This window comes from Stegostoma tigrinum, chromosome 4 (assembly GCF_030684315.1).
Source record: "Stegostoma tigrinum isolate sSteTig4 chromosome 4, sSteTig4.hap1, whole genome shotgun sequence".
NCBI classification, from domain to species: Eukaryota; Metazoa; Chordata; class Chondrichthyes; order Orectolobiformes; family Stegostomatidae; genus Stegostoma; species Stegostoma tigrinum.
Genome location: NC_081357.1, coordinates 129,735,931 through 129,752,766, shown reverse-complemented (window position 1 = coordinate 129,752,766; position 16,836 = coordinate 129,735,931). Strand labels below are relative to the sequence as shown.

The 16,836-nt window shown below is 40.7% G+C and overlaps 1 protein-coding gene across 9 annotated transcripts in view; it reads left to right on the top strand.

The window, feature by feature from the left end:
- The window catches only part of dnmt3ab (DNA (cytosine-5-)-methyltransferase 3 alpha b), a 540,511-nt gene that overhangs the window by 355,104 nt on the left and 168,571 nt on the right, over positions 1–16,836 (top strand). For 4 of the 9 annotated variants that reach the window (XM_059645666.1, XM_059645668.1, XM_059645669.1 and 1 more), the window contains exons 8-9: positions 9,421–9,489; positions 12,339–12,527. The exons of 3 other annotated variants lie outside the window; for them this stretch is intronic. In XM_059645666.1, the coding sequence (XP_059501649.1) occupies positions 9,421–9,489; positions 12,339–12,527 (258 nt within the window). The remainder of the gene's footprint in view (positions 1–9,420; positions 9,490–12,338; positions 12,528–16,836) is intronic. 2 more of the 9 variants (XM_059645667.1, XM_059645670.1) reach the window with 1 other exon arrangement.

The following is a 16,836-nucleotide window of genomic DNA, read 5'->3' as shown; positions in this document are numbered from 1 at the left end:
AGCCTCAGGAGACTGTCTGCGTGGAGTTTGCACATTTCCCCCAGGTTTCCTCTGGGTGCTCCGGTTTCCTCCCATAGCATGGAGATGTGTAGGTTGGGTGGATTGGTCATGCTAAATTGCTCTGTAGTGTGCAGGCCAGTTGGATTAGCTATGGTAACTGCTGTGGTACGGCAATGGGGTCTGGGTGGCATGGTTTTCAGACGGTCAATGCAGACTCAATAGATCTCTTTCCATACTTCTCTGCCTCAACATATAGTATACTTCATCAGCAGAGCAGCACTGCATTAGATGGAGCAGTGGATCTCCAAGTGTGATGCTAATTTAAAATGCAAAGTACAAACTTGCAAAGCAGGCCGAGACAAGGCCTGAACCCCTGTGTGACATTGCAAAATTAGATAATTGTTTTTTTAAAGCAAGGACTATATTACCATTACAGCACACAATGTGGGACTGAAAACATGGAAGAGCAACCATTTGAACAAAAGTCTCAACATAAAACTGAATCTCTCCAGGGGTGGGGGAGGGGGTAGGGGACCCAACATCACCTCATTGGTGTCTTCAGAAGGTAGTGCTATTCTTCTACTGAACTCCGCTGAGTGGTTTCACAGTGGTCAGGGAGAATGACCAGGCTCAAACATGGAGGTGATCTCTTAAAGAATAGTCTATGTGCAACAAAGTTTGCAAATCACTAATATAGAATGAATTTCTGTACACATTCCATCATCACTGGAAAGGCTATTTTTTCCTTATGCTGATTTAATGTTATCAGTTAATGATCTCTACACTTTCCTCTGGCAAACACAGAAAAATTGACAATCTAGGACTGAAATGCTTGAGAATGTAATTCTAATTCTGATAACAATATTGCCGATAGCAAACATTCTCCTGGGTTAACAGTGCCTAAAAGAATTATTATTCTTGTCTGAACAAGGCAAGGAGGCATAATAGTATGCTTTCTATAACGTCAGTCATTCATAATAACTTCCAGTCTGCTGTAAATCTTTTACTGAGTTTTGTTTCATTCACTCATGGAAAGTGGGCCTCACTGGCTGGGGCAGCATTTATTGCTCATTCCTAGTTACCCTTGAGAAGGTGGTGGTGAGCTGCCTTCTTGAACCGCTACAGTTCATATGCTGTAGCTAGATTCACAGTACGATTAGGGAGGGAAATCCAGGATTTTGACCCAGCCACACTGAAGGAACAGGTTAGGACAGTGGGTAACTTGGAGGGCAACTTGGAGGTGGTGATATTCTCAAGTATCTGCTGCCCGTGTCTTTCTAGATGGAAATGGTCGTGGGTTTGGAAGGTGCTGGCTGAGAATCTTTGGCGAATTTCTGCTGTGCATCTTCTAGATAGTACACAGTGCTGGTACTGAATGTCAGCGGTGGAGGAAGTGGATGCCTGTGGATGTAATGCAAATCTTGGTCTTGCTTTGTCCTGGATGGTGTCAAGCGTCTTGAGTGTTGTTGGAGCTGCACTCATCCAGGCAATTGCGGAGTATTCCATCATACTCCTGACTTGTGCCTTGTAAATGGTGGATAGATTTGGGGAGTCAACAGGTACGTTACCTGCTGCGGTACTCCTATCCTCTGACCTGCTCTTGTAGCCGCTGTGTTTATATTGGCAAGGTCAGTTGAGTTTCTGGTCAATGCTAAACCCCAGGATGTTGATTAGTGTGGGATTCAGTGATGGTAGTGAATTTAGATGCCATCATTTAAGCAATGCAACAAACCATGGAATGTTAATGACAAAACTATTTGTGGGTTCAGATCCTGCAGTCTGCTTTTGTTAAAAAAAACAAGAAATATAAAATAGAGAATGTTATTCTGACCAGGTGGGGAATGATGAAATGATTTTCCTTTTACCCCTACTCACCACTTGGGTGTAGCAGAGGTATTAAATGTATGAAGGATGCTGGGTGACTAATTTAGCACATAATTGATGATGTGCAGTCACCCAGAATGAAACCAGACAGGCGTTCTCCGGTTGGCACTAAAATACATCCTGGCAAAATGTAAAAATACTTTCTGCTTCAGACAAATGGACACAGATGTGCATACTCGCCAAGCATGCAAAAAATAAATACAACTTTAGAATTTTAAATTTGATCAAGTAGGATGTAGATACAAAGGCAAAGTCAATAAAATGTTTCTGACTGCATGCAGTTATTTTGGTCTTACTGAGGCTTTTCATTCACGGCAGGTGCGTTCTCTTTTTATCTGGACTCACTGACATAGAAAACCCAATGGCTTTTCCGAGAGAGACTCTGCCTTTTGTGGTAATGTTCTGTTATGAAGAGGGAGCTGCTTGACAGACAGGAAACAAAGAATAGGAATAAACAAGATAATAAAGTGTGAAGCTGGATGAACACAGCAGGCCAAGCAGCATCTTGCTCCTGAGTTGCTGCTTGGCCTGCTGTGTTCAACCAGCTTCACACTTTATTATCTTGGATTCTCCAGCATCTGCAGTTCCCATTATCACTGATAGGAATAAACAAGCCTTTTTCTTGTGGCAGGCAATGACCAGTGAGTACTGCAGAGATCAGTGACTGATCCCCAATTATTCATGATAGAAATGAATTAAGTCAAAAATCACAACTCACCAGGTTATAGTCCAACAGGTTTATTTGAAAACTCTAACGTTTGGAGCTGTGCTCCTTCCTGGGGTGTAGTGTGGTATACTGACACAGAATTTCTCAGCTGAAAGGTAACAACCCTATAAATGGCTCACTGACTGCCTCCTGTTGAATCTTTAGCCAGTTAGAAAGGAGTCGTAGGTTTCTATTGATTAAAATGCAAATCCCAGAATTTCTTTCAAGTCATTGCGCCAAGATAGTTAAAGGTTTATTAGTTTATACAAGAGGTAACATCTCAGGTCAGGCAATGCATTTTTGGTGTGAGGCCTTGTTTAGAGTCTGTCTGTGTTTTACCCTAGACGCAGGCTTTTTTTGAACAAAATAGAATGTATTACAAATAGACAAACATTTTAGATGAAGTAATTCAGTCCGTAGATTTGTGTGTGTGTGCTTGAGAGAGAGCATGTGTTGTGAGAGAGGGTTTGTGTGAGAGTGTGTGTGTGAGAGTATACAATGTGGTCAGGTCATCTGTAGCACAATATGATCCAAAGATCCTGGTTGAGGCCGCCCTCATGATTACTGAACTTGGCTAACAGCCTCTGCTCGGCGACTCTGCATTGTTATATATCCCAAAGTCCACCTTGGAGGATGTTTACCCAAAGATCCGTGGCTGAATGTTCTTGACTGCTGAAGTGTCCCACACTGGGAGAGAACATTCCTGTCTGGCAATTGTTGTGCAGTGTCCATTCATCTGTTATTGTAGCGTCTGCATGGTCTCACCAATATGCCATGTATCGGGGCATCCTTGCCTGCAGCGTATGAGATAGACAAGTCACATGAGTATCTGCCATGTACGTGGTGGGTGGTGTTCCCACGTGTGATGGTAGTATCCATGTTGATGATCTGATCTGTCTTGTAGAGGTTGCCATGACAGAGTTGTACAGTGTTGTGGTTGATGTTGTCCTGAAGGCTGGGTAGTTTGCTGTGAACAATGGTCTGTTTAAGCTTTGGTGGTTGTTTGAAGGTGAGAAGTGGGGGTGTAGAGATCTTGGCGAGATGCTCGTTGTCATTGATAATATATTGAAGGCTGTGAAGAACATGGTGTAGTTTCTTTGCTCCCAGGAAGTACTTCGATGACAAAGGGTATCCTATTGAACATATCCGATATCTGTCCTCTGGGGAAGTCATTCTGGTTTTTTGCTGTGGCACGTTGGAACTGGCGATCGATGAGTTCAGCATTGCAACCCGTTTTTATGAGGGCGTCCTCCAGCACCTTCAGGTGTCCATCATATTCCTCCTCATCTAAGCTGATAAGAGGCTGATAGCCAAGTCTGGTGCCCATGAGGACAGCCTCAACCGGGATCTTGGGATCATGTTATGCTGCATGTGACCCCACCGGACTATACACTCACACTCCCTCTCACACACTGTAATTCTTTCTGTCTCACACCTACGCACACGTGCACATACACAGATTCCTATTTTGTTTAAAAAAATACAACCAGCCTGACTCCTGCTTAAAACACAGACAGATTCTACACAAGTCCTCACACCTAAAATGCATTGTCTGACCTAAGATGTCACTTCTTGTATACACTGATGAAATGTTTAACTATCTCAGGACAATGGCATGAAAGAAATTCTGAGATTTGTATTTTAATCAATAGAAACCTGCAATTCCTTTCTAACTGACTAAAGGTTCAGCAGGAGGTGGGCAGTGAGCTACTTTTAGGGTTGTTACCTTTTGAGAAATTCTATGTTGGTATACCTTCTTTTCCACGGTCCACCTGACGAAGGAGCAGAGCTGTGAAAGCTTGTGTTTTCAAATAAACATGTTGGACTATAATCTGGTGTCATATGACTTTTTCACCTTTTCCATCCCAGTCCAACACCAACATCGCCACATCAGAAATAATATCTAATATCTGAAACAAGAAAATATAAATTACTGGAGAAACTCAGGAGGTTTGGCAGCATCTGAGGAGAGAAAACATAATTAATGCTTCAGATCCACTTACCTTTAGAAAAAAGTCATTTTATTTTACTTTCCTTTATTTTACCTACTTTATTTAAATATAATATCTCCAAGCCTGCAGATGACACAAGCTGGGTTGCAGGGTGAACAGTGACAAAGATGCAGAGATGCTGCAGTGTGATATGGACAAGTTGAGTGAGGGGAAAATGAGTGGGAGGTTAAATATAATACGGAAAGTGTGAGATTATTCACTTCAGGAACAAAAACAGGAAGTCAGGTTATTATTTGAATGGTGATAGATTGGGAAGGAGGGAGGGGCAACATGACCTGGGTGTCCTTGTACACCAGTCAATGAAAGTAAGCTTTGCAGGTGCAACCGGCAGTGAAGAAGGGGACTGGTATGTTCTTCATAATGAGAGAAAATGAGGACAAAGGGATTATAGCATATGGAGAGAAAGCGGGAGCAGGGTACTGAGTTGAATGATCAATCATGATACTATTCCATGGCAGAGCAGGCCTGAAAGGATGAATGGCCAACTCCTGCTTCTGTTTTCTCTGTATCTATGTAGATGCTTTTTCTTAGAAATGTAGGGTTCAGAACATAGATGGGACATTAAGAAGAGAGATGGCGAGAGCGACACTCTCAAAGCAGCCTAGATCACAATTCACATATCCACTGCAAAAGGTCGTCATGTGACCTGTCTCCTAGTTGCTTATACATCCCAAAGAATATGGAGGTCCAGCTGTGTCTCACATAGCTTCTCTTTAGCCATTTGTAACTGAGGTAATTAATTTTTATTGTCCAGGCAATTAGCTTCTGAATAACTCAATCTTCCTTGACGACTGAGGCTATGAACAGAAATCCATTGTCTCTGTCGGTGTCTTTTCATCTCCTTCCCAAGAAAACGGCATATGACTAACACAGTGATCCAAGTTAGTCTTGGTCATCTTACATTTCAGACACTGTTTTTCTTTCAGTTAGAAACTGCCATTTAATAAAGCCCAATGTATGGAAACAGCCGATTAAATTACAATTTAATATTTGATTTTACATCTTCATGACATTTTCTTTTGCTGATTTTGTACTAAATCTGTCATTCAGAGGAATTTTCGACCTCGCGTTCTTACGGTGAAAACCACAAAGAAATTACGACTCTCAGGTTTGTTATGAATACTCCTGTAGGCTGCATGTGTTTTGCTCCTTTTCATTAATTCCTTGGGTTGTCCTATGGCTGAGTTGTAAGTTCTTGTCTGTAGTGCAATGAATTCCTATACCAGGCCTTGCAGCCACATTTGATTACAGGAGGCTGTCTCTGTCAGTCTGCTGAGTGGGATTCAGGTCCCTTTGCTCTCCATCCAACACTCCGGCTATTGGCTCAATCAGAAGAGGATTTCATCCCAACATTGCATATATCATCCCACCACATTTCCTGTGACTGATTGAGCCACGTTCATTCTGTTCTTTCATGTTAGTTTATCCAGACAGCACCTAAGAAGCCAGAAAGAAATTTAGTCAGTTCTCAAATGAACAATATAAATATCGGTTAATATCCTCTGACAGAGCATGGACCGTGTCAAATGAGTGAGAGAAAACAGAAATATTAATTTAATTTTGAGGAGGTCTCTGGAAAGTTATGGCCTCTGTGCTTCCTCAAAGTCCTACCAAAGCTCAACAACATAATTTTCTTTGGAAGAGACTGTATTGTAGTACCGATTAGCAACAGCTGTGAGAACAAGCCACGAGGAATAAAAGCAATGTCATAAGTTAATCAAAAAAGGCAAATGATTTGAAGCATAAACACTTCAAACGAAAATATATCATCACCCATTTACTCTTGAGGAGGTTAATTGACTCCCAAAAAACATCCCCCCAATTTTACATTGTGCTTTTCCTCATCATGACTCATTAGAGACAGTTTCCATCTGCCCTGTGCCTTCTTTACACTGGGAACGGGGAATAGTCTGACAACATTTCAATTTAAATTATGGTTCACTGCCCAAATGCGATCTGCTCCAATAAATTTTTGAATGGTCCTGAAATAGACCAGATATTCTACTCAAAACAGCTGGGAGCTAGGTTCCCAAAATGTTATCTGTCACATATTTTCCTGCACAGTACTATTTGATGAAAAGATAATTAGAATTTGGATAAAACCTCCTGAACCAGGTATAGCATACTTGTTTTCTGCAGGCATTGTGAGAATATAAGAACTTTACTTTTCCTGGACTTGTTCGAGCACATCATGGTAGAACTAAAACAAAAGCAGAAAGTGCTGGAGAAACTCAGCAGATCTGACAGCATCTGTGCAGAGAGAAACAGAACTAACATTTTGAGTCCAGTGACCCTACTTCACAACTCATTGGTGGAACTGTCAGGAATTCAAGTCTGGCTAAGCTGGCTAAAAGATAGGCAAATGTTGGCTAAAATATAAGAAAGGGAGAGTAGGTATAGATGCTCATTTCTCAGATTGGAGATGATTTAACAGTACCTATCCCCAGGGATTGGTGTTGGGATTCTTGAATTTTCTGATTTATACAAATGATTTGGATACGGGTGTTGAGGGCACAATCTCTAAATTTGCAGATCAACTAAACGAGGGAGAAAAGTGAATTGTCAAGATGATGCTGAGTGACTTCGGAGGGACATTGACAAGTTGGCCAAATGGCAGACACCTGGTAGATGAGTCCTAATGCAGATAAATCTGAGGTAACACATTTTGGTAGAAGAAACGTGGAGAGTCAATAGAGGCTCAATGGTATAACTTTCTGAAGTAGAGGGCAAGAGCAGAGAGACCTTGAAGTTCACATATATGATTCTCTGAAGGTGACCAGGCAAGTTGAAGCAGTCAAGAGGCTTGTACGACCCTTGTGTTTCACATAAGAGGCATAGAGTATAAAAGCAAAGAAGTGATGCTACACCTCTACAAGCCATTGGCCAGGTCGCATTTTGAATATTGTGTTCATTTCCACGCACCTTATATAAGGAAGGATGTTAAAAAAAAATTGGGTTACTTTCCTTGGAGGAGAGAAGATTACAAGGTGACCTCATTGACAGGGGTAAAAAAGGGATATTTTGTTTCCTTCAGTTGGTATGCTAGTACCTAGGGGTCACCATTACAGATTGTCAGCAAGAAAACTAGGAGTGAAATGAGGAGAAATTTCTTAACTCAGAGAGTTGTTAGGATTTGGAATGTGTTGCCTGGGAGAGTGGTAGTGGCGGATTCCATAGGAGGTTTCGAAAGAGAGCTGGATATATATTCAGAAGGAATGAAGTGAGAGGGTCACAGAGGATAGGGCTGGAGAATGGGACCAGCTGGGTAGCTCTTTCAGGAGCCAGTTGAGACACAATGTGTTGAATGGCCCCGTTCAGTGCTATAAAAATCTATGAATTTATGCCAACAACATTTTGTACGGAGTAGCCTTCAGCCTTTAGTAGCAGTTTCAATCTGTGATATACTACAGATTGTTGTCGAGCTGAAACAGCCTCGAAATGATTGCCCTGTTGATTGTTAATTTCTGAACTCATAATAGCACCTTCTCTGTTGTGGACCCTAATGATGAGTTTGTTTAGCCTCTGCCATCAGCTTTATAAATTGTCCATTCAAAAATAATGAAGTATTTTTGTTTCAGTCTAATTCTGCCCCAGTTTCAGTTTCAATTCAGTTTCAGTTTCTGCTAACAGTAGTTAATTTAGTCACCAATTAATATACAGATCTGCATTGGGAAGAGTTCTCCAGGCAAGTACCCTGAGTTAATGTTTACTGGAGTTTACCAGCTAACTACTCTGATAACTGTCCCACTAAGCAAGTATGTCAATCTGCTTCAAACGCACATTTTTATTCAGCAATTTTGCTATTTAACCAGGAAAAAGATACTGGTGCTATAAAGTTGAACATTTCCATGCTGCTGCCCAGGTGTCCTCTTACATGTCTACCTTTGCAATAAATAAATATATTATGCAGAAAGATAATAACATACTAACTGGTCTCACAACCGTGTTATATTGAGGATATTGCTTAATGAATACTGCAAAGTCGGCCCCAGTCAAGTTTTGAATTGTCCTGAATATTTTCTTATCATCCTGTTCAAAGATGCTATTGTACACCTCTGGAATAGGTGGGACTTGAACCTGGACCTGCCAGTCCAGAGGTAGAGACACTACCACTGTGCTGTAGAACCATCCAATGAATTGTTCTGAATGAGTGTTAATCAGCCTATTTGGATATGTTATGATGCATGTTTGAAGCAGGTGGAACGTGAACCCAGCTCTTCTGGTCCTGAGGCACAGACACCTCCACTGTGCCAGAGAAATAAATTCGAGACAACTTGCTCAGAGGTTTATTGTACAGCTTTGCAATAGGTGGGATTGAGCTCAGGCTGCTAGTTCAGAGGGAGGGACACAACCAGTGCATCTCCAGACCCCTCCAATGAATAGTCCTGAATAGGCCAGTGATTCTACTGATAACATCTGGGAGATTGGGTCATCTGTTTTCTAAGGTTGGACAATTTAAAAATGCTTCTGGCTTCGTTCCTGTCTGCATGCAGGAACTTGTTCAACAGGGATGTAAGTAAGAAATTAAAGAAAAACTGTCAAATTGAAGGAATATGTGCATTTAAAAATCACACCTGGATAAAAGTTAGACTGTTGTAAATGTTGCAGATTGATTTTAAATTAATAGCAGCTTTTGCAACAGATGTATAGTAATAAAATAAAAGCAGGAAAGAAAAACCAGAACAAGGCAGATTCTGTGTGGACAACAAAATTGTGTATGAATAAGTGCCAAACCACATTCACTGTAAACTATTGGTAAACTTTATGAGTATCTTATAGTTCATTCATTGTATTTCCTGTATACCCATACTTCAACAGAACACCCATTCAACGAAAAGCTTTCCAAGGGATTCAAACAGCAAACTGTTTTGTCGGCTAACATCAGAGGTGAGGAAGCTTCTTCAAGTGATATTCCTGGAGAAAATCATCAGTCACTTCAACAAAAATGGATTATTAAAGAGAATCAGCATGGATTTGTTCGAGGCAAACTATCCTTGACTAAAATAAATGGAAACTATGGATGCTGGAAATCTGAAATTAAAGCAGAGTGCTGGAGAAACTCAGCAGGTTTGGCAGCATCTGTGGACAGAGAAACAGAATTAATATTTCAAACTCTTTCAGCTCAGAGGAAGGATAACTGGACCTGAACTGTTAACTCTGCTCTCTCTCTCTGCAGGGAAGCTGCCAGACTTGCTGAGTTTCTCCAGCAATTTCTGTTTTTGCAATCAACTGACTTGTTTGAGTTTTTTGATGTGGTATTGGAGGAGATTGGTGAAGAGAGTGCAGCTGATGTAAAAGGACGTCCAGAAGTTGTTTGATAAAATCGCACATAATAGACTTTTCAGTAAAATTGGCATCTAAAGGATAAAAGCTACAAAACTGGCTAAGGTGTAGAAAACAGAGAGTTGTGGTAAATGACTATTTTATGTGAAAAAGAACTGTGTAAAATAGAACAAACACAATTGTGCATCTTGCCAATCATAGTAGAATGGAATCTTCACTTGAGATAAAGGGAAACACATGTGAAGCAGTGGTAAGCAATCTGGTACATCAGAACAGATGTGACTGAAACCAAGATACTGAAAGAACAGAAAAGGATCATTACAGGAAGCAGGGGAGGGGAAAATAGAGTTAAGGTAGGTAAAGGAATAAGTGGGATTTTAGTGAATACTTGTCAACCATGTAAAGAACCATGTCATTGGAAGGGAAGAATGGAAATTTGAAACATAGTTGATGATTATTTTCAGCTCAGATTGAGATGAGGAAATGAGTGATAATCAATGTACTAGAGTGAGATTGGCAACTTGAGTCGGATTGGAACAAAGAACCTTCCACGTATCACACAAAATATCAAACATAGCTGGGATCCACGTGGGTTCCTGTAGCAACACCATTCTGCAGAGTGATGACAAAGTTATTCAATGTGAGAACAGGTTCAGCCAGGTGGAGGAAGCTGGATGGGGATGGTGTTGTTGACGTATTAAGAGTCTGGAATGAAGAAGAGATGACTGGGCAAGATATTGGTTGGGTATAGGAGTCCATAATTCAAATGACATTGCTCGGGCAGGAAATTGGAAGCTGTTAATGAGGTGGAGTACAGATGTAAATGGGAGGAGACCAGATAAGAAGGAAAGAGTGGTTGTAATTGGATCAGTTCTGTGGTTTCAGAATCACATTATGGCAGTTTGTTTCCAGGTTCTTTCCAAACATATGGTAACCTATTTGGGTAAATATTCCAAGTTTATGCTGCTTCAGGTAGCCTAATCAATTTGTTGTGCATATCATGACTTCCTGAGATCCATGCACCATGTAAATACAGGAAACATTTACATTGATCATTCTGACTGAAGCCTGTGTATTGAGTCGAAGTTTGAACATAATTGTTTAATTCTGTTCAGATTTATTGTGATGGATTTCACCCACATAGGTCATGTGTTCAAACCATTATTGATGTTGTATTCACAAGCATGGACACCCTTGAAAGCACATGCACCCAAAATAGAAATTTAATTTTGTTGTTAGTTGGACAAACTGCCCACAAGTCTGTTTATAGAAAAAATAGTTTTATATGTGGCTTAGTTCATTCTGTGGCAGTGATAAGCTTGTATAATACAAATGTGTTGCTTTTCAGCATGTTTATGGTTACTATAAGAGAAATCACATTGTAAAACGTGTATCTTATTACTGCCCTTCTGGAAAGGCAGTAAGTATTCTACCAAAAGATATTTTACATTAGAAAGAAGTTTTTTTTAAATTTCAATATAAAGTTGAATATCTAAAGTTGCCAAATCTTTACGTTAGAAGTCATGCAAAGATTGTATCTTCACCTGGGACCTATGGTATGATTTCTGTTTTACTGAGGGAGTCAGTACACAGATGTGATTGTTCATGTGACAAAGACAATGTTCTATATGTTGTAGCTTTATAAGTGTAAGCATTCTTAAATGTGATCAAAACAATTATTAAGCTAAGCTGCATGTCTTAGCGTAGCCTTTAGTGATTACACACCTCACCAATCTCTGTTCTGGAAGAAAGTACATCAACCAAACAATTGATTATGACAGCACCATTTTGATAACCAGGAATGATCCCCGATAAGAAGGATGGATTAGTAATAAAAAGGTGATGTATTACATTATTGTGGTTTGCAATTGTGAGGTTTCACTATGAACTAACATTAGACAAGCTCCATGTACACAAAGCACCAGCTATTTCATTTAATTATTTCAATCTCTGCCCTCCATCACTCCCGCCCAGCTCTCATCGCCAGGGAAACCTTCACATTAGTACACGCTTCATCTCAAAGCTCAAAAGACAGTAACCCAAAGCATTAAACATCTTCCTATTAAATGGTGCAACAACATTTCAGAAGTGTTGGAAAATTCTCTTCCATTCCATGTCCTAACCAGATGACTTATTTAATGAGTAAAAGATCAGCTGAAGTGGCACATTACACAATGGTTCAGAATTTTAAAAGAACATAGAGGCGGTTTCTCCGAAGGTCAGACTTAAGTGAGGCGAAGATAGGTCAGCTGGCTGTTTGCTTCCTGCAGAGCATTTCAGCTCCAAAAGGTGATGTCTCAATGATACAATTTCTACTTGTGCCAGTTTATTTTTGTCTATAATTGTAGGTAAGAAACAGCAAGAATTTATTAATGTTGTCCCCGTTCCGTGACGATGTTCTTTTCATTTACTTAAATTTTTCTTGTTTTTGTCTTCTTATTCCTTTACTTCAGTCTCTCACCTCCATGTATACTTCTCCCACTATGAGGGTGAGTAAAAAGGCTACAGACCCCACTGATGCTTCTCACTTGAATACCACTACATTGCTTAGCCAAGAGGAAGCACTCCTACCATGGGGTGATATGGAAAGAATATCATATTTTCCCCGAAGTGGGAATCTTTACCCCCTCCTGCAAACTGAGGTACAGTGTCTAAACCATTACACTACTGGGTTACATGTTTTAGTAAATAATTTTGTCCCCCAGCACATAAGGCAGGGGTGCATAGAGTAATCCGAGAAATTCCAGTGAATATCACAGAGCATTTCTGATTGGGGTATGTTGCCCAGGGGTACCTTAATGGTGTTATAATCTTGATGCTAAGCTTATCATCTTTCTGCCACTAATTGAATGATTGAACATAATAGCAGCAGGTAATGGTTAGGAACCAATATGCTAATTCCCTTACCAGAAACTCTCAAGTTATTGAGTGTCTCTTGTAGGAAATTTTAATCAAGAAATCAAATCCATTACCTAAGCAGTGCTGGCTGGCAATTTCCTGAACAGTGCTCCCAGGGAGTGCTAGTCTGACCAATAACATGTTGGAATTTGGTTGGGTTTGGAGAATGAATGCTTTAGGTAGTTTTGTATTGTCTGATTAGACAGGTGGAAGCAGTTTCCCCAGGTGGCTTAGTAAAGTAGAGCCAGGCTGATCTGTAGAAAGAGGAAAGGTTCAATCCACTATCAGTGAAGAGTTAGGTGATCCCATTCAGACTGTGATAAAGGGAACTACAATTGGCTATAATGACCATTGAGGAAGATAGAATGAATTGTGGCTCCCACTTCTAATCACAAACCAGAGACGTCCGCTGGGGATGTTTTAAAGTTACAGCTTTGTTGATGTTGTCACTTTCCACTGCCATTGTCACAAAATCCTGCCGATGCTCACGGGCTAGACTCTCAAATAGATATAGCTCAGTAATGAATTAGTGTCATCAGCAATGAGGAAAGAAAACTCACGAGGTGAAAAAGAGACAAGGGAAAAAATTAAGGCTGCACAAACGAAGTCATCAGTAGAACAGATAGTTCTTTCTCATGAGCTTTCAGGAGATTGAGGAAATTTCAAGGTAAGATGTGTTTGTCAGTGAGTGAAATACTTTTCTACATTGCCACCTTCCATTGAGGGCACCAAGTACTCTCTGATTGGGTAAGGTATTGGCCATTTACAATGTAGAGTCTTCTGTACATGATGCTGACATTACATTAATTTTTATCCTCAAAATTCACACTGCTAACTCAATGTGGCCTTTTAGTTCGGTAATCTTGAGGACTGTTTCCAAGGATGTTTAATGAAGTGATGAATTTTGGTGATGCTATGCTGTTAAACGCATGATCACTTTCTAAATGCCATGCTGTTAATGAAGATTTCTCAGACCACTCTCTGTAGCAATAAGTGAAAGTTAGTGAAGATTTCCTTTGCTGGGGGAAATGGAGAGCTGCTTAATTTAATTTGTACATTTGGTGTCACTTGAAATGGTGAAGGCAGATGTAGTTACGATTTTATTTTTCACAAGAACCAGAAGAATACTTAGCTGCTCAAATATGTAAAATCATTCTTTATACGACAGTGTTTTTTGCATTATTTATGTAGCAACTGTGAGTGAAAACACCAAATCTTCCTGGAATATTCTATCTGGCTTTCAGGAAATAAATCAACAAATAGCAAAACTAAGCACACAAAGTGATTACAGATTTGATGTATTTTGAACACATATACTGTTTGTGTTCCCCACCCTCCTTCATTCTCCATTCCATTCCCTCTCCAACAGCCAGGAGACTGATCAGGAAATGCAAAGACTTCCTCACTGTTCCAATCACAATACACTGTATATCAGATAACCAGAGGATTGAGAGGAAAAACATAGTTACAGTTTAATGTTTGAACTTGTTCCAACATCGGTCACTTTTCTGTCTTGATTTCCTCAACTCACCACCACATCGCCTCCAACACCGTCTCTCTCTCCCCACCCACCCCCCTTCCCTACAGACACCCATTCCCACTTCTCTGCAAGGTTGTGAGCATGTCTTGAGTTCTGGGCCAGCATATATAAACTTCAATAAACACAGAGAATGTTGGAGACACTCTACAGGTCTGACAAGAGAGAGAAACAGAGTTAAATCTTCTTCAGATTCAGCCAAACCTGCTGCGTTTCTCCAGAGTTCTCTTGTTTCAGATTTTTAGCATCCAGAGTAATTTGCCTTTGTTCAAACAAGTAAACTTAAAATTTTAAAGATATCCCTTGCAATAATCAACCCAATATTTTACACCCGTTTTCAAAATATTTCAGGATTCCAACAATACTTTTTAATTGGCTCATCATTCAACATATGTAACTTTATCTCCACCTAGTGGCTAACTATCATTTTTGTTAGTCAATTTTTTTGTGAAAACATTATTGCAAGATCTCACAATTGAATGCCACATTTATTTATTATTGAATTACATGGACTAAGTTGAGAATGTTTGTAGGAAAGTTTATTTTGCAGTGTTTTACATCACTACTACATAACACTAACCATGTAGTGCGCACCATCTGAAAAGTGTTTCGACTTTTTATTATCACATGTACCGAGATATAGTGGAAAGTATTGTTTTGCATCCTGACCAGACAATTCGCAAATACGTACTTTCGTACTTTCAGAAGTACTTAAGGGTAATTTGAAACATACTAACTTAATGCTACAATAACTGAAAGTGTCCTGCTGAATATTTGTTCTGTTTCAGTTAGATTCATTTTTGAGTCATATGTCTCCAGAACTTCTTCCCCTATAATATAATTCCTTTTCTTTTGACTGTACTGTAGGTACAGTAGGATTTTGAATGGGGTTGTTACTCTGGGAGGCTCACTGATCTGCTTTTCTAAAGTCTTAATTTTTGCTGCTGGTATGAGGCTCAATATTTGGTGTGTAGGTCAGTAAATCTACTTATTACGTGGAAGATCATTTGCTCTTTAGCAAACATTAGAAAAGTGCACAGAACTGTTCCATAAATTAAAATTTTTGTCAGTATTGATAATTTGTGCGTTATTTGTGATTGATAGTACAAGCTATCATTTAGACAGAATTTCACCAAAACTATTGAACCATTGAACTAGACCCGATACTCCAATCCATACAAGGTACAGCCAGAACCGGCACATACCAGACACAGTGTAAATCAGACCGTATGGACAACAGCACTTCACAGGAGGCTCCACAGCACTGAGGATGTCACCTAGTAAGGGAATGAAACATCTGCTCTCAAACCTCCCAGCTTGGTGAACACACCAACATCCACAACCAGCATCTTCACTCAAACCCTGAATACTCACTTTCTTTCCAACTCCTCCACAAGGATCTTTGCTGCAATGTCCAAAAACCCTGGGACCCATGCTCTCCCATTGTACCAATCTTATTTTTTTTCTCAGTCATAGCCTTTTACACCATGAACATGAACCTGCTTCAGCCATATTTCACCTTCACTTTAAAAGGTGCAGATTATCTTTCACACTGTGAAGAATAGATTTAAGTGTAGTGCCCAAGTTGGGCTTCCTGTCAATGTACCCACCCAATGAATACTCCAGCTAGTCCTGGCTGGATACAGAGATCATTGAAATGAGCGGGCAGCATGAAACTGGTATAGTGCCTGTAGTGCAGTCATTAGGTACTGGCTAATCACAGTTGCTATCCTTACACCCATATGCAGTGCTACCCATAAAAACATAAGAACTAGGAGCTAAGATAATAAAATGTGAGGCTGGATGAACACAGCAGGCAGAGCAGCATCTCAGGAGCACAAAAGCTGACGTTTCGGGCCTAGACCCTTCATCAGAGAGGGGGATGGGGTGAGGGTTCTGGAATAAATAGAGAGAGAGGGGGAGGCGGACCGAAGATGGAGAGAAAGGAAGATAGGTGGAGAGGAGAGTATAGGTGGGGAGGTAGGGAGGGAATAGGTCAGTCCAGGGAAGACGGGCAGGTCAAGGAGGTGGGATGAGGTTAGTAGGTAAGAGATGGAGGTGCGGCTTGGGGTGGGAGGAAGGGATGGGTGAGAGGAAGAACAGGTTAGGGAGACAGAGACAGGTTGGACTGGTTTTGGGATGCAGTGGGTGGAGGGGAAGAGCTGGGCTGGTTGTGTGGTGCAGTCGGGGGAGGGGACGAACTTGGCTGGTTTAGGGATGCGGTGGGGGAAAGGGAGATTTTGAAGCTCGAGAAGTCCACATTGATACCATTAGGCTGCAGGGTTCCCAAGCGGAATATGAGTTGCTGTTCCTGCAACCTTCAGGTGGCATCATTGTGGCACTGCAGGAGGCCCATGATGGACATGTCATCTAAAGAATGGGAGGGGAAGTGGAAATGGTTTGCGACTGGGAGGTGCAGTTGTTTATTGCGAACCGAGCGGAGGTGTTCTGCAAAGCGGTCCCCAAGCCTCCGCTTGGTTTCCCCAATGTAGAGGAAGCCACACCGGGTACAGTGG